A 24017-nucleotide genomic window follows, 5' to 3' on the forward strand; every position below is an offset into this window, starting at 1 on the left:
GCCGGCTTCCTTTGCTCCTGCAGGTCCGCCGGCGATCAGCTGGTCTGCGCTCCACTGACGTGGGCCCGGCACGTCACCGCCGAATGGCAGCCTCCAGAAAGGCACCGCGAGTAAGGTGAGGGCGCTCTGCCGGGGATCCGGCGTCCGGGCAGCGCGCGGCCCCCCGGGCCTGGGCACGCATATTGCACCCCGGAGGGCAGGGACAAGCTGGTGAGGAGCTGCGTGCGGCCCACCGCAGTCGGGCGCCGGCTGGGGCTGGCTGGAGCCCCCCGAGCGAGGCCACAGGGGAGGGAACTATGCAGCCGGGCAAGTTCCGGTTGGTTTCCAGCGGTCGCGGGCACCCCCAGGCAGCCCAAGCCAGGTCCCCGGACGTGTGTGTGTGCGGAGCTGCGGCTATCGGCCCGAGGGGGCGGTGGCCATCGCCGCCCCTTCCCCGGCCGGGTGAGAAGGCCCGCTCTGGCAGGAAGTTGACCCCTACTGGCTCTTCTCGGGGTTCGGGAAGGCGGGCGAGCCCTGCCCTCGCCCCTCTACCCTGGGAATCTAATCCTCAAATTACAACCCTGACAGTATGACACCTGCAGTTCGCCTTACTGATCTGTCACCGCCACAAGGATAGGCAACCGCGGGCCCTTCCCCACCCAAGTGTTTTCAGAGGCTAGGGAATAATACTTGGGCATAATCTCCAGGGAAGTCCCACCGGTAACCTGCCCTGGGTTCTCCCTGGATTCAGGGACGTGAGAAGGATAATCCCCTGGTCTCACATTAACAGGGTGCAGCCTGTGCTTCCCCTATACCCAGGGAATACTTACCAGAGCAGCTAACAAAATGGGAGGAGGCTGCTAACAAAATGGGGGAGAGGTAAGTTGAGGGTCACAAAGGTCAGAAGCCAAGCACCCTGGCAATCCGCAGGAGGTCAGCCATCCTCTAACCAGCTGAAACTTGAATGAATAGGCTTCGCAGCCTGGGCAGACTCACTTGCTGAACACAGACCAAGGCTTGTGCTGGTGTTTGTGAGTGGAGGGATCCCAAGCTGACCTTGAGTTGAACTTGGCCTTGCCACAGCATGTTAGGGATGAGTAGAGAACCTGCCCACCCTGTGAAAGGATGTCTGATGTGTGGCTAACCTGCACAGGGAAGGAGCTGCCTGTGTGTTAAGTGCTGGAGGTGGGTTCAGACAAGTGGATCCTGAGTTAGGGCCCTAGGCTGAGAAGTAGCCTTTGAGGACCAAGTTGGTCTTTGCTGGTTTCATAGACTCACAACATTTTAGGGATAGAAGGGTTTTTAGGCATCAACTGAGAGAGCCTCTTTACCTCACACAGGAGGCCACTGAGAGCTGAGAGAAGGGGGCCATTTGCCCCAGGTACTTCCCCTAATGGCAGAACTTGAGTGCTATCACTGTAAACATGACTCGGTTTAGATGATGGAAACTGAACTCAAATTGACTTAGTTAAGGGGTTGAGCCAGCTTCTAGTGTAGCTGAGTCCAGGTAACCACACCAGCTTCAGCCTTGGTTTCTCTCTTGTACTTCTTGGCTCTGATTTCTTTAGTGTTGGCTTCATTGTCAGGCAGACTTTCTCCTTTGGCAAATTATGACAATTGTAGTCTGACAGCCCCAGCAGAAATAGGGTCTTTTTACCTAACGGTTGGAGCAGAAATTCCAAATCTGATCCTCACTGGACCGATTTGATCCTGTGTTCATCACTGGTTTGGAAGGATGGATTGATCCTTTGTCCTTCGCTGGTTTGGAAGGATGGATTGAGCGGGCCTGGATCCCAGAACTTGGTGGGTGAACAGGTGAGACTCTTCCAATGCTGTGGGCTGAAAGTGGAGAAGAGACATTTTCAGAAGGAAAACCAAGGTGCTCTGACCAAAAGAGGGAGGGTTGGATTCTGGGTAGGCAAAAATAACATTGCCCACTTCACCCTAGAATCTGTTCCATTCTACCCTTGTCTCATCTTACAGGACATGACTGAGCATCTTGGTCCTTGTTTTGCCCCATCCAGAGTGATATACATGTGTGATTCTCATCCTAGACTGGGGGCATGGGGAGGGTAATAACACTGCTGGGATTTCTTTAAAAAGAGAGAGGGAGAAAAATGTGCCATAACCATCTTATAAATAGATTGAATAGGAAGTTCTCTGCATGCTTCTTTCCTCTTACTCATCTTATGGCACATCATGACATCGAGAACGTGTTGGCTGGAGAAGGGGCTTCCCAGGTGGCTCAGTGGTAAAGAATCTCCTGCCCAGCAGGAGACATGGGTTCGATCCCTGGGTGGGTAAGATCCCCTGGAGAAGGAAATGGCAACCTGCTCCAGTATTCTTGCCTGGGAAATCCCATGAACAAAGGAGCCTGGCAGGCTGCAGTCCATGGGATTGCAAGAGTCAGACACGATAGTGACTAAACAACAGCCACAGGCTGAAAAAGTCCTGGGCAGGAGAAGAGCACTGAAGTGAACCTTGGGAGGCCTAGACTCTAGTTCTAGACTAGCTGTTTCATCAGATAGCTCTGAGGCCTTGAGCAATTTGTTGATCTCTGTTTCTCAGTTTCTTTCTAGAGGTGGGAGCTGAGTTGGATCATCCCTGAGGTATATTCTAGCTCTAATGTTTAATGATAACCTTGCTCCGAGAGCCTGAGAATGTGTCTGTCCAAGTTAGTGAAGGGTGGATGGATTTTGGACTCTGCAGAGACCAGGATATGACAGGAGCATGATTATTTTAATGTTTAGCTGCTTTGTGGCTCCTTTGATCCTTACAGGAATATGGAGTTGGTGATGCTGACAGAGAGTGCTTGAACTCAAGTTCTCTGGGAACATCACCTGTCAGACTGATTTCTCGTCTTGTCTTTGCAGCTCCTAATGTTTATGGCCTGTGGCGAGTTGTTTCTTCTCATGTAAAGTGAATAATAGGACTGCTTTTGAATAGTTTCCCTCCAGCTCTCTTGTCCTATGTGTGAACCAGTCAGTTGAGTATGTAGAGAAATTGACTTCCTTGGCTCACCGTCTTTTAAATGTGTATATGAAGTCAAGGGAAATCAGGTAAGAATGTGACTTGTTTTCTGTCCAAGGAAAAGAGGTTTTTTACTTTGTAAAATATTATAACAACTTTATTGAGATATAATTCATGTACCACACAATTTACCTATTAAAAAGTACAATTCAGTGGTTTTGAGAATATTCCCAGAGTTGTACAACCATCACCATGATCAGTTTTTAGGACATTTTAATCCTCCCTGGAAGAAGCCCTGTACACAGTGCAGTCACTCCTTATTTCCAGCTCCATCCTACGTCTAAGCAACCACTGCCTACTCTCTCTCTATGGATTTGTTTCTTTTGGACACTGCATATGAAATCATACAATATATGATCGTCTTTGGCTTTTTTCACTTAGCGTAAAATGTTTTCCAGCTTTACTACGTTGGATTACTACTGATTACTACAGCATATATCAGTTGGAGAAGGCACTGGTGACCCACTCCAGTACTCTTGCCTGGAAACTTCCATGGATGGAGGAGCCTGGTAGGCTGCAGTCCATGGGATCGCTGAGTTGGACACGACTGAGCAACTTCACTTTCACTTTTCACTTTCATGCATTGGAGAAGGAAATGGCAACCCACTCCAGTGTTCTTGCCTGGAGAATCCCAGGGACGGGGAAGCCTGGTGGGCTGCTGTGTATGGGGTCACACAGAGTCGGACACGACTGACGTGACTTAGCAGCAGCAGCAGCATATATCAGTAATTATTCCTTTTTATTGCCAAATAATATTCCATTGTATGTTTAGACCACTTTTATTTATCCATCAACTGATGGATGTTTGGGTTGTTTCTACTTTTTGAATATCATGAATAATGCTTCTGTGAACTTTGTTGTTAAGTTTTTAGGTGGACTTGTGTTTTCAGTTTCCTTTGGAATGTACCTAGGAGTGAAATTGCTGGGTCATAGGCTAAGACTGTATTTAATCTTTTGAGGAATGCTGGACTGTTTTCCAAAGCTACTGTACTATTTTACATTCCCACCAGTGAATTTCTGGTTGTTCCAATTTTGCCATGTCCTTGCCCATACTTGTTACTGTCTTTTTTTTTTTTTTTTCATTATAATCTTCCTAGAGGGTGTGAAGCGGTATGTCATTGTGGTTTTCATTTGCATTTCCTTTATGAATAATGATGCTGAAAATCTCATGTTGATTATTGGCCACTTCTCTATCTTCTTAGGAGAGATGTCTATTTGGAGTCTTTGACCATTTAAAAGTTTTAATATTTTTCTTTTTATTGTTGAGTTGTAATAGTCCTTTTTAAAAAAAGTTTTATTTATTTTTGGCTGTGCTGGGTCTTTGTTGCTGGGTGCCGCCTTCTCTAGTTGTGGTGAGTGGAGGCTGCTTTCTAGTTCAATGTATGGGCTTCTCATTTTAGCGGCTTCTCATTTCAGGCTCTAGGGCATGTGGGCTTCAGTAGTTGCGGCTCATGGGGTTAGTTGCCCCTTGGCTTGTGGGATCTTCCCAGACCAGGGACTGAACCCCTGTGCCCTGTATTGGCAGGTGGTTGCTTAACCACTGGACCACCAGGGAAGTCCCTATAGTAGTTCTTCATATACTCTGGATACCAGAATCTTATCATATATTTGAGTTGCAAATATTTTATTTTATGGGTTGTCTTTTCACTTTCTTCATGGTATCCTTTGAAGCATTAAAGTCTTTAATGAAGTCCTGTCTGTTTTTCTTTTGCTGCATATGCTTTTGATGTCATATCTAAGAAATCATTGCCTAATTCAAAGTCAGGCAGATTTATGTCTATGTTTTCTTCTAAGAAAACATTTATGTCTGTGATCCATTTTGAGTTAATTTTTGTATATGGTGTGAAGGTGGAAGTTCAGCTTCCTTCTTTTACATGTGGATATCCATTTGTCCCATCATCATTTGTTGAAGAGACTGTATTTTTCTCCATTAGATGTTGTTGTTGTTGCTCAGTCCCTAAGTCGTGTCCTACCGTTTGCAACTCCATGGGGTGCAACGTGCCAGGCTTCCCTGTCCTTCACCATCTCCCAGAGTTTGCTCAAACTCATGTCCATTGAGTTGGTGATACCTTCCAATCATCTCATTCTCTGTTGCCCCCTATTCCTCTTCCCCTCAGTCTTTCCCAGCATCAGAGTCTTTTCCAGTGAGTCAGCTGTTTGCATCAGGTGGCCAAAGTAGTGGATCTTCAGCTTCAGCATTGGTCCTTTCAATGAATATTCAGGGTTGTTTTCCTTTAGGATTGACTGGTTTGATTTCCTTGCAGTCCAAGGGACTCTGACTCTCAAGAGTCGTCTTCAGCGGAACAGTTCAGAAACATCAGTTCTTTGGCACTCACCTTCTTTATGGTCCAGCTCTCACATCCATACATGACTACGGGAGAAACCATAGCTTTGACTATACGAACCTTTGTCGGCAAAGTGATGTCTCTGCTTTTTAATATGCTGTCTAGGTTTGTCATAGCTTTTCTTCCAAAGAGCAAGTCTCTTTTAATTTTGTGGTTATAGTCACCATCAGCAGTGTTTTGGAGCCCAAGAAAATAAAAGTCTGCCACTGTTTCCATTCCGCACACGCCCCTCCCCATCCGACCCCACCCAAACTTTTGCTATGAAGCAGTGGGATCAGATGCCGTGATCTTCGTTTTGGAATGTTGAGTTTTAAGCCAGTTTTTTCACTCTCCTTTTTCACCCTCATCAAGAGGCTCTTTAGTTCTCTGCTTTCTGCCGTTAGAGTGGTATCATCTACATATCTGAGGTTGTTGATATTTCTCCTGGCACTGTTGATTCCAGCTTGATTCATCTAGCCCAGCATTTCCTATGATGTAGTCTGCATGTACGTTAAATAAGCAGGGTTACAGTATACAGCCTTGAAATACTCCTTTCCCAATTTTGAACCAGTCCATTGTTCCCTGTCTCGTTCGAATTGTTGTTTCTTGACCTGCATACAGATTCTTAGGAGGTGAATCTGGTTGTTGTTGTTTAGTCGCTGAGTTGTGTCCAACTCGTTTGTGACCCCATGGACTGTAACCACCCGCCAGGTTCCTCCGTCCATGGGATTTCCCAGGCAAGAATACTGTGGTGGGTTGCTATTTCCTTCTCCAGGGGATCTTCCTGACCCAATGATTGAACCCATGTCTCCTATATTGGCAGGCAGATTCTTTACCACTGAGCCACCAGGGAAGCCCTCATTGATACATAAGGCTATCTTTATGCCAGTACCACACTGTCTTGATTACTGTAGTTTTATTAATTTTGAAATCAGGAAGGGTTGAATCCTTCAACTTTGTTCTTTTTCATAATTGTTTTGGTTATTTTGGGTTCTTTGCATTTTTGTATGAATTTAGAATCTGCTTATAGTGGAAGAAAATTCATAAATTAGAGACTGAGATTGAGATTTACCTGCCATGGTGATGTTTTATCTGAAACTTACTTATTTCATCACTGATATTGGGGTGAGAGATTTTCCATCTCATAAAGGAAAATTGCTAAGTCAAGTTGATGTTCCTCTCTGACTAAACCTTGCCACGTTTACTGAGGTCAAAGTCTGCAATAGCCTATTCTTTCTCTTCCTTAGGGCAAATTACCAGGATTTTCAGCTGAAAAATTTAAGAATAATTGAACCTAACGAGTTGACATACTCTGGAGACCCAGGTGTGGAAACAGGTAATAATTTTGCCTCTTACTTTAGATGGAACATCTCAGAAGGATTTTAGATTCCCCTACTTCAGCACCAAGTTGAGAGAGAAGGGAGGGTAAGCGATTAATAATTGATCATGACTAGGGCTGAGGGGATGTATGCCTGGAAATTAAAAACCATTTTGTCTTTTGGCTTCCTGAGTTGTTGCTTATTGTGTGTATGTATGTATTTTATGTATATGTGTGTGTGTGTATGTATACACATATATATGTTACTTTTTTCAGTAGAAAGTAAAGAGAGATAGTTTTTGAATTCATTGTTCTTGGCATGGTGGGATGGTGGTGGTAGTGGTAGAGATAGGTTGTTATTGAAAAAGTTCTAGTCTGATTTTTCTAATTTCTAATATAATTTATTGACATCCTTACAGATTGGCTTTCAGTTTTCATCTTAAGACTATGAAATAAGTTTATAATGCATTACTGTGCTTTATAAATTGAACAGGCATTCAGGAAAATCCTCTGGGGAAAAATTTCTGGAACCATATCCTCTTCCCAGAACTGATTAGTTATATTGTTGGGTTGCCAGAAACCCAAATTCCGAAAAAAAGTGGTATATTTCTGTATTTCCAGTCCCTTTTCTGCGGACTACCCAGGAGAACTACAGTGTTTCCTTGTAGTTGACTGAAAAAGATCAATCCCACAAAGCACATTAGAAACCATAACTGATCTCTCTTTGGGAGATCAATGCTGTAACTATATGCAGTTTTAGGTCCTTTTTCTTTAAAAATGTAGCTGTATCCAACACATTTTGGGCCATGTTGGAGGAAGGAGAGGAAGGAATGAGAAGAGGAAGTAGGAAAGGGAAAAGTGATAGAACCATTGGATTTAGAGTTTGGTGAGAATTTCTCTTTCTTTTTATTACGTATGAAGAAATAGAGCTTCAGGGAGCTTCAGTTGTCTGAGGTTGTAAATTCCAGCTGGAAACTGGAGCCCACTTGTTTTGACTCCTTTGGTTTTAGAGTTGCTTTAAGAGAGCTGCCTCTGTTATGTTCTCTAGATAAGATGATGTATCAGTGCATGGGCTTGGTAATTGAATCCTTGGGTCCTTATCCTGATGACCCACTTGACTTGGGTCATCAAGTATTTGACTTCTGTTTATTTATCTGTAAAATGGGAAGAGTTGAACCTCCCTGGGCGGGGATTATTATGAGGATTAACCACTAATGTATGTAAAGTTCTTGGCCCTTCCTCAGCAGTGGGACAGAGCAACAAACTAAAGCTCTGGGTGCTGGAGGAGCAGCTTGGCATCTGTGAAAATGCTAAGATGCCGAAATTGGAGTAAACCAGCCCCTTCTATTCTCGTAACAAGACGTGTAGGAATCCCAGCTGGTGCTTCAGATTCAGATTGAAGTAATATTTCTTGAGCTTCTACAGCGTATCCGTTGCCGTGTATGGTGCTTACACACAGGCTGTCATGTTAAATTCTTCTAGCCACCCAGTGAGGTAAATAGGGGGTGCTCTTCATGTAATTCCAAGCAGCGAAAAGTCTTTTGTTTGTGATAAAGGTTGAAGGCTTAGGAACTTATTTCTAAAAGCAGATCCACATATGCAAGAGACTTTCAAATGAGTCATTCTTTTTAGAGCATGATTTAAAAATACCTGGCAATGTATGCGCTAATTTTACATCATGCACTAGGTTTGTTGTTCTTGGCTCCCCACGTCTCTGCACACCCTGATTAGCTCTTGGCTGCTTCTAACGTTTCTGAAAAGTAATGGGATGTGGAATGAGCAGATGCTAAAATACGGCATCTTTTAGGATCCTAGCTTTTTTTCACAGAAGATTCATCGCTGTTATGTTGAGTCTGAAAAGATAGGCACAGAGCTGTGACACTCATTCAGCCATCTTCGAGTGAGCTTATGCGTGTATGAGATGCTGGGCTAGATACATGGATTCAGGGATGAAGATGACATGGCCCCCGCCTTAAGGAGAAGCAATATAGCCACCATTTCTCACCATTTTTCATATTGCTTTCATAGTTACTGTAGTTAATTGTGTATCTACCTCTAGTAATTGCAAACACAACATTTACTATGTGCCAGGCACTGCTTCTAAATGCTTTCCACATGGCAGTCCATTTAATCCTCATAAAAACTAGCCTATGAGGATCACAGCCATGGTTTTCGTTTCCTCCATCCTGACTGTCATTTCAGCTGCCTGCGCAGTGGTTGGGTCTCGTGATTGTACCTGCTTTGTCTCCTCCGCAACTCTAGCTGCTCACCCGTTCACTCACTTGTAAGGCCTGCTTTCCTGCAGCCACCTTTTCTCATTGTGTCCATCTCCATGATAGCTGCCTCCATGGCCACAGCCCATTTGTTGCCTCAGCCACAGCCATCCTATCTTCTGGCTGTGGTATTGGGAATCTTTGCATTGAGTCTCATACAGGTGACAAAGACGTGTCTGCATCAGACCGAGGACACTGACCAAATGTGAGGGGCACGAAGGATGAGGAAGGCAGGCTCAGGGGAGATGTTAATAGTGGTGAGGGTGGCAGGGGGCATTGTGGAGGAAAGAGTGAAGATGCCCCTGTAGTGGAGTGAAACTAAGGATGCTGGTGATCCTGAGGGAGGCCAGTCTGGAGGAGGAATGTATTGATGAGGCGAGAGATGGTGATGAAGGTCAGAGTGCGTGCTGAGGAAGCAGGCTGTGTTGACCAGGAAGCAGAGATGTCCTTGACCGGCTCCATCTTGCCTTTGATGGTTTTCAGTGTGTGCTTGCCGTGCTAAGTCATGTCAGTCGTGTTGGACTCTTTGTGACCCTATGGACTATAGCCAGACTCCTCTGTCTGTGGGATTCTCCAGGCATAAACACTGGAGTGGGTTGCCATTCCCCCAGGGGATCTTCTTGACCCAGGGATTGAACTCATGTCTCTTGTGTTTCCTGCATTGGCAGTCGGGTTCTTTCCCACTAGTGCCACCTATAACTGAAGACTTTGTGCTTGCCATTGGGTCTGTTGACTTTACTGATGAAGTTAGTAACTGATACTATTGATCCGTACTACAGTCGGCTCAATAAACACCTAGTCAGTGCCAGCAAAATCCTTAAATCAGGATGTGTCCAAATAGAAGTCACATTCTTCTATTTGGAAGAACAGAGGAAATTAATGATGTCAAAAGAAAATACACTGGTTTCTATCATATAGTTGCTTTCTAAAATTCCAGATGCTCAGGCTGTACTCCTCCCTAGGTAGCTGTCATGTGCCACCAAGGTTGGAACTGTTCCAAAGGATGTCTACGTTTTTGCTTGATTTTTAAAAATATTAAATTGCTCAGAAATATGATTCGGAAGCACAAATTTATTTTGAAACCCCAAAAGACATCATAATAAAGTTTTCGGATGCTAGCAAGCTTGTGAAGTCACAATAGGTTTTATTTTGAACCCAGTGGAGGTATTAATATATAAGTTTAGGTCATTAGATACTTCTGATCCCTCTTTTTTATGTACATAAGAAATTATAGGCTCAGTAGGACAGACAAAAGGAAAGGATGTCCCTCTGAAAAGTATTTAGAAGGAACTGTAATGCAGGGATCATGGACATGTTTGATTCATGAACAGGACTGTTTCTGGTGTCTCTCTCTTTTGGAAACTTCTGTCTTTTGGAAACTTCTGAGTGGGAGCCCTAAGGCCAGTAACTGAAGCTGCCCTTGCAGATTATGAATAAGATGGGGCACTTTCCCAGTGAGTCCCAAGATTAGTATTATACCCTGTAGGGGAATCTATTGGAGATAACCATAGAGACTGAGGCTTTTATAGCCCAAGGTGGTGGTGGTGATGGAGAAGCACCAGATAAAACTGTTAAAGAAAAAGAACCAAAATAAAAAAAGAGGTCCATACCTAGCAGACTATAAGCTACAATGCGTCAGAGTATACACTTTTTTTGGCAGATTTATTGATTTATTTTATTTTTGGCTGTGCTGAGTCTTCCTTGCTGCACTTGGGCTTTGTCTAGCTACAGCAGGAGGGGGCTGCTCTTCATTGCAACGCGTGGGCTTCTCATAGCAGTGGTTTCTCTTGTTGCAGAGCATTGGCTCTAGGGCGTGTGAGCTTCAGTGGTTGCAGCATATGGGCTCAGTAGTTGTGGCTTCCAGGCACCAGAGCAATAGCCCAGTAGTTGTGGCACACAGGCAGGCTTAGCTGATCTGCAGCATGTGGGAGCCTCTGCAACCAGGGCTCGAATTCATGTCTCCTGCATTGGCAAGTGGATTCTTAACCACTAGATCACCAGGGAAGCTCAGGGTATAAATTCTTAAAGATAACCTGTAGTACAATGGCCTCAATATAACTCTCCATTATTTACAGGATGGTGCATTAGGATGTTTTTGGTTAAGCCAAGTATTTTTTGTTTGTTTGAAAAATTGGTTGGTAAAATCCCAAAGTCTGAAAACACCAAATGCTGCCTAGGATGTGGACCAGTGAATTTATTAACGGTGACAATGCAAAATGGTACAGCCACATTAGCAGACATTTGGTAGTTTCTTACAAACCAAATATCCTCTTACCATATGATCCAGCAGTCATGCTCCTTGGTATTTAGCCGAAGGAACTGAAAACTTACGTCCATACAAAAACCTGCAACATGGATGTTTATAGTGGCTTTATTCAAAATTGCCAAAACTTGGGAACAACCAAGATGTCCTCCAGTTTGTGAATGGATAAATATTAATAAGCTGTGGCACATCCAGACAATGGAATAATAGTCAGCAATAAAAAGAGATGAACTATTAAGTCATGAAAAGACATGGAGGAACCTTAAATCCACATTGCTAAGTGAAAGAAGCCAATCTGAAAAGGCTTTATACTGTATGATTACAACAGTGTGACTTCTTGGAAATGGCAAAACTATGAAGGCAGTAAATAGATTAGTCACATCAAGGGATTGGAGGAGAGAAAGGAAGGATGAATAGGCTGAGCAGAGAGGATTTTAGGGCAATGAAAACTATTAAACTCTTAAATCATAGTGATAGGTACACGTCACTATACATTTGTCAAGACCCATAGAATGTGCAGCACCAACAGTGAACTCCAGGGTAGACTATGGACTTTGGAGGATCATGACGTTTCAGTGTAGATCATCAGTTTTTATACCACGTACCTCTCTGGAACTCGGTTGGTCATTGAGTTACGTGGGGGCAGTCTGACTGGTTTTGGAACAAACTCTCCCTGTTGTTGCAGACAGCAGAATGGCTCCAAAGATAACTTCAGAGCTGCTTCGGCAGCTGAGACAAGCCATGAGGAACTTGGAGTATGTGACGGAACCAATCCAGGCCTACATCATCCCGTCGGGAGACGCCCATCAGGTACTGAGTGGAGATGGGCTGGTGATGGGATTCATCAACCCCTCCTTTGGTTTCCTCCTTTCTCCCCTCAGCGTGTTTGTACTCTAGGATTCTAGTTGTCAAACCACATCTAAGTGTGTCCTCCAGGGCTCGGCACAGGGAACTGTGTCCATTTGAACAGTCTCTTAACCATAGGATTTCTCAGAGCCTTTGATATACTAGGGTGCACTGTGTAACTCTAAGAAGCAGATGAAATACTCAGCATTTTCCAGATTTAAATGTCTGTGGAATTTCCAGTCATCTCAGAGTGGAGTAGGGGACTCCATGTTCCAGGGAATTCCTTTGTCTGTTGATCTTCAGTAGCAGTTTCTATACAATAATGGGTTCGAACTTGCTCCTTGAAGAGGGGGGAGAAAGGGGAGAATAGTATGTAAAGAGGAGAGGCCGCTGAAGAGGAGAATCTGGCAAGTGAAAGTGGTTGAAAGGTTGAAGGAGGAGGTGGGAGAGCAGGTGTTAAGTGTAGAAGCAGAAGATCAAGCAGGACAGGGAGTTGTTGGATGTGGGAAGACGTGGTGGCTGGGTACATTAATGTTAAGTTTAGTAGGCAGTGGGGAGATAGAGAGAGACGTGGTATTTAGGGTGGGGGTTTGGTAATGGAATTCTTCCATTCGCCTCTGTTGTTTAGATGAACAGGATTCAGAGTTTCATCTTTCGTCTTGACTGAGGACTGAACGTGAGTAGGTAGCAGAGCTAGCACAAGTCGGGCCTCAGGAGTGTAGGTAGCAGAGGAGGCGGGCATCCACCATTTAAGAAGGACAGACCTTGGCCTTATCCTCAGGGAACTCCTTTCTTCTTCCCCTGCCTGGGTACTTCTGATGGGCCCTTACCTGCTTCCTGTCTGTCCCAGAGTTCAGCCTTTGGACTTGGGCTTCAGGTCACATGGATTCTCTGCCAGATTCATCAGTGGTGTTTTTCATTCTCTTGCCTTTTAAGCATCAGGCAGTTGCCCTGGACTGATATGACTGTAACTGTCCTATCTCAGTATTGGGTGGGATGGTGGAGCACATCAGGTAGCAGTTGGTATAGGGTCTTCCGTAAGTCCCTGTATCAGTAAGGTTCTCCAGAGAGACAGAACCAAACACATGCATATGGGGAGAGAGGGAGAGAAAAGAGAGAGAGATTATGATATTTTGAGCAGTGGCTCACACAACATCAGCTCCCTTGGTTCTCAGGCTTTGGTTTGAACTGGAGTTACACCTCTGGCTTTCCTGGTTCTTCAGCTTGCAGAGGGTACCAGGGATGTTTTCACATCAAAGGCCTGAGAACCAGGAATGCTGAAGTCTGAGAGCAGGAAAAGATGGATGTCTCATCTCAAACAGGAGAGAGCAAATTTGCCCTTTCTGCTCCTTTTTGTTCTTTTTAGACTCTCAACAGATTGGATGCTGCCCCTGTATATCTGAGGGTGATCTTTATTGGGTCTGCCAACTCAAATGTTAATCTTTTCCAGAAACAACCTCACAGACACACCCAGAAATAATGTTTTACCAGCTTGCTATCTGGGAATCCCTTCACCCAGTCAAGGCCACCTAATATTAACCCTCACAGCCTCGCACACTGTTGTCTGAAATCGGGTCTGTCCTTTCAGAGTCTCACAAGCTGTCATGGAGCCCCAGCCACACTCCTAATAGCTTTGCTTTATTTGTGAACCTTCACCTCCAGGTGAGGCCTCATTGTATGGAAAGATGTGACCTGTTAGTATTACTTGCTTCAACCTTTGAAGATTTTTTCCACTTAAGAGTGTATGGAAACTTCGTGATGTTGGTGTTTCAGTTTTCTTTTGCCTAAAGTTAGGATAAAATCTGCCTGTTTACGGACAGAGGAGCCTGGCAGGCTACAGTTCATAGTGTCGCAAAGAGCCGGACACCACTTAGTGACTAAATAACAACAAATAGGCCCAAAGCAATTTCTTATTCAACTTTGGGAATGGCAGCGACACTGGCCAAACCCCAGGTGATGTTCCAGGCTTCCGCTTAGTGTTTCATCTCCTATAATGGGTCTGGAATTTCAGAATTGGATGGCCCCTCCATGGATAAGAAAGCTGAATCTCTAATCGTGGAAAAATGTCCTGAAAACAGAAAGTTAAGCTTGCTTGATATTAGCTGTGATTTTTCATTGCAGAAGTTACTGTTTAGGCTCATAAGCTTATATTCTTGGACTCTTGCTGTCCTCTTCTCTTTCACCACACCCGCCCCCCATTAATTAAACATTTAGTTTCTCAGTCACATTAGCCACATTTCAGGTGCTTGGTAGCCACATGTGTCTGGGGGCTACTGTAATGGTCAGCACAGATTTAGGTAAAGTGCAGACTGAGCTCATTGGTCAGAGAGAATATTTGAAGCTGGCAGGGTAAGGAAGGCTGCATGATGGAATTGCATCATGTTCACATTCCTATTTAAAGGTAGCAGGGACCCACTGTGGGTCTTTGGACAAGAGGGTGATGCGATCAGTCAGTGGGAGCAGTGTTCAGTGTAGATTGGAGAAGGGAGACACTGGGAACTGAGAGCCCTATTTGGAGGTCATTGCGGGATCCTGGAGTGAGGGTGCAGAGGTCCTGGACTTTGGTGCTGTCCTTAGGAGCAGGGAATAAGGGAAGGATTTAGAGGAGAAGCAGTGGATAGACTTGGAGAAGGCAATGGCAACCCACTCCAGTGTTCTTGCCTGGAGAATCCCAGGGACGGGGGAGCCTGGTGGGCTGCCGTCTATGGGGTCGCACAGAGTCGGACGTGACTGAAGCGACTTAGCAGCAGCAGCAGCAGATAGACTGAGCATGAACCTTGCAGGCAGATGAATGAGGGAATGGGGAAGTTCGGAGACTGGGAGGGTTTGTGGTGCCATCCACAGAAAGAAATGAGAAGACCCACGTTCTTGTTTCAGGTCCGTGAAGAGGAAGGGCAAAGCTGGGATGACTGTGAAGTGGGGCCTGGGTCCGCGCCAGGACTTTGAGGCCAGGAAGGAGGGCTGGCTTTGCTTGTGACCTGCCGCAGCAGCCTCCTCAGTAATAGAGGGGCTGCTGTTCTCTGGGGCTCTTGTCCCCGGCTGTTTCCTTTCAGGCTGGATTCTGGGCTGATGGGATTTCTCCTCTGGGTCAGGGAGGGAGGGTGTTGGAGAAAGGAAGAAGAATCTTGAATTCTGTCCTTTGTGTACTTTCCAAACCAGAAATGCAGACACCCACACACTGTTGCTGGAGAGAATATGCATCCCAAATGCATGATTGTGCAAGGTCTTGGCGCTCCAGGGGTCTGCTCTTCTCTGTCCTCAGCAACTCTAAGGGTTTTTTCTTTTAAATTCAGAACAAGGGTTTTGGTGTTAATGAGTTTGGGCCCTGAGGGACTTTTACAGCAAGGATGTGTCCTTTTTCTCTTGTAATCTTCTTGTACTGTCGAAGTCAAATGTTGGGATTTGTGGGCACCGCTGGCCCCAAACCAGGAGAATCATTGGTTGGGGCCAGAACTGCCCTGGCACCACCTTTGAGAAATCTGAACTCTTCATCCCCTCCTTCTGTAAGGCCCCTCATTCTGCTTTTGGGCACAGCTTAGTCAAAAGATCACGTTCTGGCAGGGCTGACTCCGCCAACTTGAGTTTTTGGCTGTGTTTATGGTTCCTCCTTCTGGAAGACATGAATCAGATTTTCCTAGACTCTTTGGATTCTACTCCCATTCCTCCCGGAGTTGGCTTCCTGTTTTTTATTTCTTAAATAGGCTCTCTCCTGGGGTGGAGGTAGTGATTTTTATCCCACAGTGATTTCAGCCACTGTCTTAATTGGAGTAATGTTTGCTGTGGGAACACATCTCAAAGTTGCAGTGACTCGGTGCTGTATATAGAGCCTTATTTCGTTCCTTTGGCAGTCCAGAGTGGGTGCTCCTGGTTGGTGGGTGACTTTCTTCCACTAGAACGAGGGGTGATTCAGGGATCCAGGCATTTTCCATCCTATGATGCCACCATTCCAGCTGGCGGAAGGGGAGTAGTATGGACAGGGCACATCCGTCTTGCATTGCCCTGACCCAGACAGCACTTCCCAACCAATCTGCATTGGTGAGAACCAGTCACGTGACCCCACCTAGCTGCAAGGGGGTCTGGGAAATGAAGTCCTAGATGGGAAACCAACCATTTTCAGTGACTGTACAGTAGGGAAAGGGTATCTTTGACTCTTTGGACTGCTATCCAGTGTTTTTCCTGTTACCTTGACTTCAGTTCAGTCAGTTCAGTTCAGTCACTCAGTCGTGTCCGACTCTTTGCGACCCCATGAATCGCAGCACTCCAGGCCTCCCTGTCCACCAACTCCCAGAGTTCACTCAGACTCACTCAGAGTCCATCGAGTCAGTGATGCCATCCAGCCATCTCATCCTCTGTCGTCCCCTTCTCCTCCTGCCCCCAATCCCTCCCAGCATCAGAGTCTTTTCCAATGAGTCAACTCTTCACATGAGGTGGCCAAAGTACTGGAGTTTCAGATTCAGCATCATTCCCTCCAAAGAAATCCCAGGGCTGATCTCCTTCAGAATGGACTGGTTGGATCTCCTTGCAGTCCAAGGGACTCTCAAGAGTCTTCTCCAACACCACAGTTCAAAAGCATCAATTCTTCGGCACTCAGCTTTCTTCACAGTCCAACTCTCACATCCATACATGACCACTGGAAAAACCATAGCCTTGCTTAGATGGACCTTTGTTGGCAAAGTAATGTCTCTGCTTTTCAATATGCTATCTAGGTTGGTCATAACTTTTCTTCCAAGGAGTAAGTGTCTTTTAATTTCATGGCTGCAGTCACCATCTGCAGTGATTTTGGAGCCCCCAAAAAATAAAGTCTGACACTGTTTCCACTGTTTCCCCATCTCTTGGTTTCATTTAAAAGAGACGAAAATACTGAGGACTGGATGTTACCTCAGTGTTTGGAGTTTGGTGGTTCTCATCTCTGTTCACAGTCTGAACTCGGGGACTTCCTGTGCACACACAGCCATTTAGTCTTTCGGTTTCATTTTTTTTGAAAGCCTCATATATCTGAGGCATTGTGCCAGGCTTATGGCTTACGGAGGTGAAGGGCCAGTGGGGGGCACAGATGTCACCCCGCACAGGCTCACGTAACTTGAGTCATGCTTACCATGGCACCCAGCCATTGCCTTGCTTGCCCTGTTCAGTCTGCATGTGTCCATGTTGCTCACTCTTCTTAAAACCCAGCTCTGGTCACGTCACTACCCACTCTTGAACTTTTGTTCTCTATCTAGAACTTGCAGGAGAAAGTTCAAGCCTCTAAGTGTGGTGTTTGAGGTCCTTGACCATTGTCTTCAGCCTGCCTTTCCAGGAATCTCTGCTGCCACTCCCTAGAACGTTCTGCCTCAGCAGTCAGGCTAATCGTTCACTGTCCTGCCACAAACCTCTGCTTCTGGGCCTTCTTGAACTTTCTCCCTCCCTGTGTTACCTTCCTACTTCTCCTCACCTGTCTGTGGTGGGCCAGGTCTAACCTCTGAGCTTGGCCTGAAGGATTCAGATCACATCTGAGTTTGAAACTATAGCAGATACCATACTGCATATGCAGCATAATTCATGTGCTGATTATTAGGGCTGATGTTTCACTGACACCTGTCTTATTTTGTTTGCTGGACTGTCCACTCTGAGAAGATATTTTCTTATGTTTCCCATAGGGTCTAGGTCATCATCTGGTAGTAATAAGTGCTGTAGTTTATCAAAAGCTTAGCATGTGCTAGTTTCTTTATGTTACACCTCGACCCTCCCACATGGGTGTTTTTATCATCCCTGCCTTACAGATGAAAAATTGAACCTTAAGGTTTACCCAGCCAGTAAGTGCGGAAGCCAGGCTTGAACACAGGTTTGATTCCTGGGTGTGGGAGTCACCTGTCACATGGTTGATGAAAGAGGTGAATTCACATAGAGGTGAATGGGGGGCATACCTGTGTTCCTGGTTCCCTCAGAGTTTATAATCCAATTGTGCAGACCAGATGTGCAGTTTCTATACAGAATAAAAGATGTTGCTTGGCAATGTGGCAAGGGCATGGACTTTGGAATGTCAGACCTGAGATCAGATCTCAGCTCTGCTTTTAGAGCAGTGGTGTCTTGGGGAGGTAAGTAGGTAATTTACTTCTCTGAGCTGCTGTTTCTTTTCTTTTTTTTTTTAACCTATAAGTAGGTAGGATGATACCTTCCAGAGCTGCTGTTAAGATTAGAATTAGGGGGAATGAAGATAGTTACTGGCAACTATGCAGTCTTAGCCAGTATTATTTGTTATCATCACCCAGGGTGGGGGGCATGGATCAATGCCAATGTGGATGGTTCTGTGAAATTCAGAGATGTGGGAGGTCTCTGAAAGCTGGGTAGGTCAGAAAGCTTGTGGAAAGGGGCAAGTGTGAGCTGGATTATGAGATATGGCTGAGGCTTTCTTTCTTTTTTTTCCTGTAGCTTACTGATACGCTTTATTTGGCTGTGTGTTATTTCATTGTTTGAATTAGATGCCAACATTTAAAAATGGGATGGTATCTCACGAACATACATCTATTTAGCCTCTCCTGAAATACTGAAGGTGGAGCCCACACAGCAGCATGACAGGAGTCAGAGCTGAGTAGGAGCTGCTCTCTAGAAAAGGCAGTCCCTTGTCCTGCTTTACTCTTTTAGTTTACCTGCCGTACCCTACGGCTTATGAGTTCAGAACCCCAGTTATAATCCCTTCTGGTCTTCTTCCTGTTGGACAAAGCATTAGCTTCCTGTTGCTGCTGTAGCAAACTTAGTGGCTTATCCTGGCACACATTTATTATCTTCCAGCTGTGGAAGGCTGGAATCAGCAGGGGTTGGTGACTTCTGGAGGCTCTGGGGACAGTCCATTTCCTTGTCTTCTCCAGTTTCTAGAGGCCACCTCCATTTCTTGCCTCGGAGCTTTTTCCCCATTTTCAAAGAGGTGGCTAAAGTCTGAAGTATGAAGAAAGGTTCATCTTTCTTCCTGCTTGTTTACTTATTCCACAAGTATTGGTTGTGGGCCTGTGCCTTGTTCAGGGACAGTGACAAACAAGACAGACAAACACCCTGATCTCCTGGTGTTACATTCTGGTGGGCAGGACAATGCAGTAACAGCATGAAGGAGCCATGAAGGAGAGCACGTGCTAAACCGAGAGACAGAAGAGGCTGCGTGGCTCCTGGAGCTGGATAGTAAGCTTCTCTGTGAAGGCGACAGCTGACCTGAAATATAAGGAGCTAGCCGTGCCATGATGAGAGGGAGGCTTTGACAGGCACAAGGAAGAGCGCGTGCAGAGGCCCTGAAGGAGGAGTGAGATCGCAAAGTGCAAGGAGCAAGAAGCAGGTGGTGTGGCTGGAGTGCTGTGAATGGGTGGGTTGTCGGAGGACCGTTCTGGGAGGAGAGCAGGGCTTGATCAAGCCATGTTCTGGGGACTGTGCTGGGGTCTGAATTTTACCCCAAGTGTGTTGGGAAGTCACTGACGGGTTGTAAGTATGCTGCTAATGAGATGTGATTTCCCAGGTGCTGCCAGTGGTAAAGAATCCGCCTGCCAGTGCAGGAGATGCAAGAGACATGAGTTTGGTACCTGGGTCAGGAAGATCTGCTGGAGTAGGGAATGGCAACCCACTCCAGTATGCTTGCCTGGAAAATCCCATGGACAGAGGAGCCTGGTGGGCTACAATCCATAGGGTCACAAAGAGTCAGACATGACTAAGCATGCATCCCCTTGAAAACCATAACATATACACACACACACATGCTATTATGATGCACACACATATACACACACATGCTAATATATACACACACACACATAGACACATGCTAATATGATATATACACACACACACAGTTTGAAAAGCTCACTGTGAGTTAAGAGTGGATTGCAGGGGCAGTGGTCCAAGTAGAGATGAGGGAGGCTTGGATGGGGGTATTAAAGATGGAGAGACATTATAGTTCTGGAGAAAAAGCCAATGGCTGTGTTTCTTTGAGCCTTTTCCCTAGTATGCTAAGGCTTTGGCGTATTTTAGGCATTTTGCTGCTCTCTAGGGAGAATGTTCCCAGGCTTTGCCAGCCTCATGGCTGAGGAAAGTGGGGGAGGCTTGGGCCAGTGCTTGTCTGGCGTCTGCTTAGCCTTGTTGGTGTGGAGGTGACAGCTTCGGTCAGCGATGTCTTTCTGGCATGTTGACCACTTAGGTCATGTCTAGACATTCTTACCCCAGCCCTCATCTTGATCCCAAACCAAACTCGTCCACCTGCTGTTAATTCCACCTCTCTTCAGAGAAACTCTAGGTAAACCCCTGGGGGCCCCATGCCTCCTTCCAGGCTTCCCCAGGTTGGGAGCGGGCACTCTTCTGTCCCTGTGTGCCAGAGCCAAGCCAGATCAAGGTCAGCAGTTCTTCTCTGCCAGCCCCTCACCCCAGTCCTTGCTGTGTGCCAAGCGGGAGAGCCCCAAGCCAAGGGGACCTGTTGTCACTCGCGTGTCCGTTCCGGGTCTTCTCTCTTGTGTGCTGTGTCCTCTTGTGTGCTGTGATTGTTAGCACAAGGGTTTAGTTTTCCCAGCCTCTCTCCTGCTTTTTCAGCACTCAGGAAGGAGACATTGGTATCATCTCTTCTCTTGTGTATGTGCAGTACCCTCAGGTTTCTGGTGAGTTGTGCGGAACCTGTACTTGCTATTCCTCACAACAGAACTTGGACAAGGGTGGGAACCCACTCCCCCATCTTGGCCTTTTTTTTTTTTCCAGTCTTGCACTCAATAATTGCTGGGTTAATAAACAAAGGACTCTACAGTTCATCATTGATGCTGGTGGCCATTTCTTTCTGTGTGCTTAGTGCTATCTGGTCAATGTTCCTTTGTGTTTTGGGGATCAAACATTTGCTTGCCGTTGCAGTCAACCATCTGAAATGACCCGTTGTGGAAGTGAGGACTGAGGCTGAGAGAGCCGGGGAGATGCATCAGAGCACGTAACTGGGCCTGCTGGAGGGCAGCTGGGGCTCAGAGATCACAGAGCTCCTTCATGCCGCCATTGTGATTCTCTGTGGCCTTTCCAGCACCTCTGTGGGTCATGGTCTGTGACTGGTCTGAGGCTGCAATTATGACTGCCTTGGTGAAAGGGGAGGCTTTCATCTACGTGGCAGGAATGAAACCCGGGAGCCAGTTTTCCCCCTATGTCGTGTTGATTGTCCCCAAATGCCCTCGGGTCCAGCCAGTGCCTACCCTCCCCGCCCTTCTCTATCCTGAGCATTCTGGTTGCACCACTGGGGGTCTTAGTTCTCCCACCGGGGATCAAACCTGAGCCGCCTCCATTGGAAGCACAGAATCTTAGCCCCTGGAGCACCCTCTCCTAAGCATTCTTAACCCTGCCAGGTCCTTTAGCTGGGGAACAACCTGCTGACAGAAGCAACAGCAGCTCTGGGCTCAAGCAGATCAGATCCTGGCCCTGCTGCTGGCCTGTTAGTTACTTAAAGATTCTGTCTTTGAACCTCAATTTTCTAATTTGCTATTGGTCTTATCCCAGAGAGTCATTTTGAGGATGCAAGATGATGTATTTAGTGGGGCAGTGTGGCACAGGGCTTGAGTTGAGCTCTGGAGCTGACTGCCCAGGTTCAAATCCTGACTCTGCTCCTTTTGAGCTGTGTGATTTTGGACAAGTTCCTTGAGTCTCTGTGCCTTACTGGCACAAAAGTACACACTGTGGCCTCGTACCGTCTCCCCAGGAATGGAACCTCTTACTTTCTTCTCCCTGATCCCATTCCATTCAGACGCTGGGGAGGACCTGGATTTGAACATGACATTTTATTTTGCTGAAGCCTTCTGGGTTGGAGGAAGCATTTGTTCCCTAACAGGAAGGGACAGGGTCTGCGTGGGAGAGATTGGTGACACTGCCTTGGATGGGGGATACAGACAGGAAGTTCAGAAATAAGCTGATAGCTAAAGAGAATTAAGTTAGAGAGTTATTGGCACATAAAACAGAAATTCAGGCTTTTCAGAAAAATAACAGATGCCTGAATGTCAGTGGCAAGGAAGGGAGAAGGCTATCAGATTGTTTTTGAGTAAGATCTCAGCGAGGAAAGAGCGGTTTGGATCTATTTCTCTTGCTTTGTTTTCCAGGTGAAAAAAATCGAGGCTCAAGGGAGCAGCCCTTTTAGCCCTTAATTAATTAGGGTCGCCTATAGCGTGCACTAATCTTTTTTTTTTAATGTTCAGTTTGCCTTTTCGGCTAGATTGTCAGTTCCTTGAAGGCAGGTGCCCAGCTTTTGCCAGCCTCTGTGGTCCTGCTGGGCTGTGACTGATCAAGGTCCACTTTCTTGACCTCTCTGTTTTCCAGAGTGAGTACATTGCTCCGTGTGATTGTCGGCGCGCCTTTGTCTCTGGATTTGATGGCTCTGCAGGTGAGTCACTAAATTCTCTCTTTGTCCTTGTGGTACTTGTGTTCGCCTCCCTAAAATAACTGGACCCAGTTTCAGTCTGTGATACAGAACCAAAGAGAAAATACAGACCAGAAGTCCCCATTGACCCTCTGCAGAGGGGGCGTGGTCCCGGCGCCTGCAGCTCCTAGGCTTACGTGTTAGTGACTCTCTTCTCTCATGTGTTAATGATGCTTCTTTTTAATGACTCTTTGCTTTTCAAGTCAAAAAATTTTATTTTAAAAACAGTCTTGGGGGACTTCCCTGGTTATCTAGTGGGAAAGAATTCGCCTTCAAAGCAGGGGATGCATGTTTGATCCCTGGTGGGGGAACTAAGATCCCACATGCCTGGGGCAGCCAAACCCTCCTGCTGCAACCAGGGAAGCCTGCAGGCTCTTGAGGCTGCCTGCCACAATGAAGACCCAGTACAGCCAAAAAAAATATTGTTGAACTTTTTATTAAATATAACATGCACACAGATAAGTATATCATGAATACCCCTGTGTAACTGGCACTGCAGATAAGAAATGGGACATGAATGGCATCCTCAGGACCCCTTCCTTCGCTTTTTGGTCCTCTGTAATTCTCTAAGCGCTTAACTCTTGGTTTCTCCCCTTTCCCTTTCAACTTGAATAATAAAGATTAATGTTGAGCTACACTGGCACGCTGCATTAATTTTCCAAGAGCTGTTGCGCCCTTGAGTTTCAGGGTGGGTTTCCCCTTCAGGCTCCCATCCTCTTAAGTGGCTGGGTTTGACGGGAGCCCCTCTCCTCGCAATTAGCGCACTGCTTCCATTGATGTAGGTGCATGTGTTGGTTGGCACATTCCATCTGGTTTAGGCTGACACCTCTGCTGAAAGCCCTGAGTTCTTCTGGGCCTGTGGGAGCTGAGGGCGGTAGAGGTGGAGATATGAACTCCCTGCGTCTCCCTGAATGCTCACAGCGCCCAGGTGGTCTCTCTTGGGAAGGGCAAAACACCTCCCTTGGGGCGTCTGTTGGAGCAGGTGGCTGTGATTGCTGAGCAGGAACCATTTCCAGCTCACTCCTGGCCCTCTGTCCACAGACCTCTGTCCTCCTGGCCTTGACTCACGTCATGCACATGGGGTCCTTTCTATGCAGGGACCAGTACCCGGGCTGCCTCCAGACTGCTGCTTTCAGCGGTTGGGCCACAGCTGGTTGTCAGTGGTACCATCTTCTCTTGCCTGGAGCTTTCCTTGGAGTCAGAGGCCTACCTGCTCCCCTCAAAGTGGGGGTGGGTGGGGGGGGCCACACGGAGTCTGGGGCCTCTCACTGTGCTCGCCTGCCTGCTGCCATTCTGGGCAGCTTCTAGGTGTTTGTCAGGAACCTCTCTCATTCCTTCACTCCCCTCCTCCAGGCACAGCCATCGTCACAGAAGAACATGCGGCCATGTGGACTGACGGGCGCTACTTTCTCCAGGCTGCCAAGCAGATGGACAGCAACTGGACACTCATGAAGATGGGTGCGTAGAGGCACAGCCATCTCAAGCTTAGCTGGCTGGCTCAGGAGGAGACCCTGGAGCTCCTCAGGGCTTCTGGATCTTAACCCTTTTATGGGATCAGGGACCGCTTTTAGAATCCAAGGTGTCTTAGTAACAAACTACC

At 46.4% G+C, this 24017-nt stretch overlaps 1 protein-coding gene across 5 annotated transcripts in view; it reads left to right on the top strand.

The window, feature by feature from the left end:
• The first annotated feature begins 8 nt into the window (after positions 1-8).
• XPNPEP1 (X-prolyl aminopeptidase (aminopeptidase P) 1, soluble) overlaps positions 9-24017 on the top strand; it is a 51029-nt gene continuing 27020 nt past the window's right edge. The window contains exons 1-5 of one of the 5 annotated variants that reach the window (XM_010859382.1): positions 9-115; positions 6581-6669; positions 11873-11997; positions 22318-22381; positions 23771-23875. In XM_010859382.1, coding sequence (XP_010857684.1) covers positions 84-115; positions 6581-6669; positions 11873-11997; positions 22318-22381; positions 23771-23875 — 415 coding nt within the window. In that variant the 5' untranslated portion in view covers positions 9-83. The other 4 variants (XM_010859383.1, XM_010859384.1, XM_010859385.1 and 1 more) reach the window with 4 other exon arrangements.

The sequence above is a fragment of the Bison bison genome, unplaced genomic scaffold (assembly GCF_000754665.1).
Source record: "Bison bison bison isolate TAMUID 2011002044 unplaced genomic scaffold, Bison_UMD1.0 scf7180017864456, whole genome shotgun sequence".
NCBI classification, from domain to species: domain Eukaryota; kingdom Metazoa; phylum Chordata; class Mammalia; order Artiodactyla; family Bovidae; genus Bison; species Bison bison.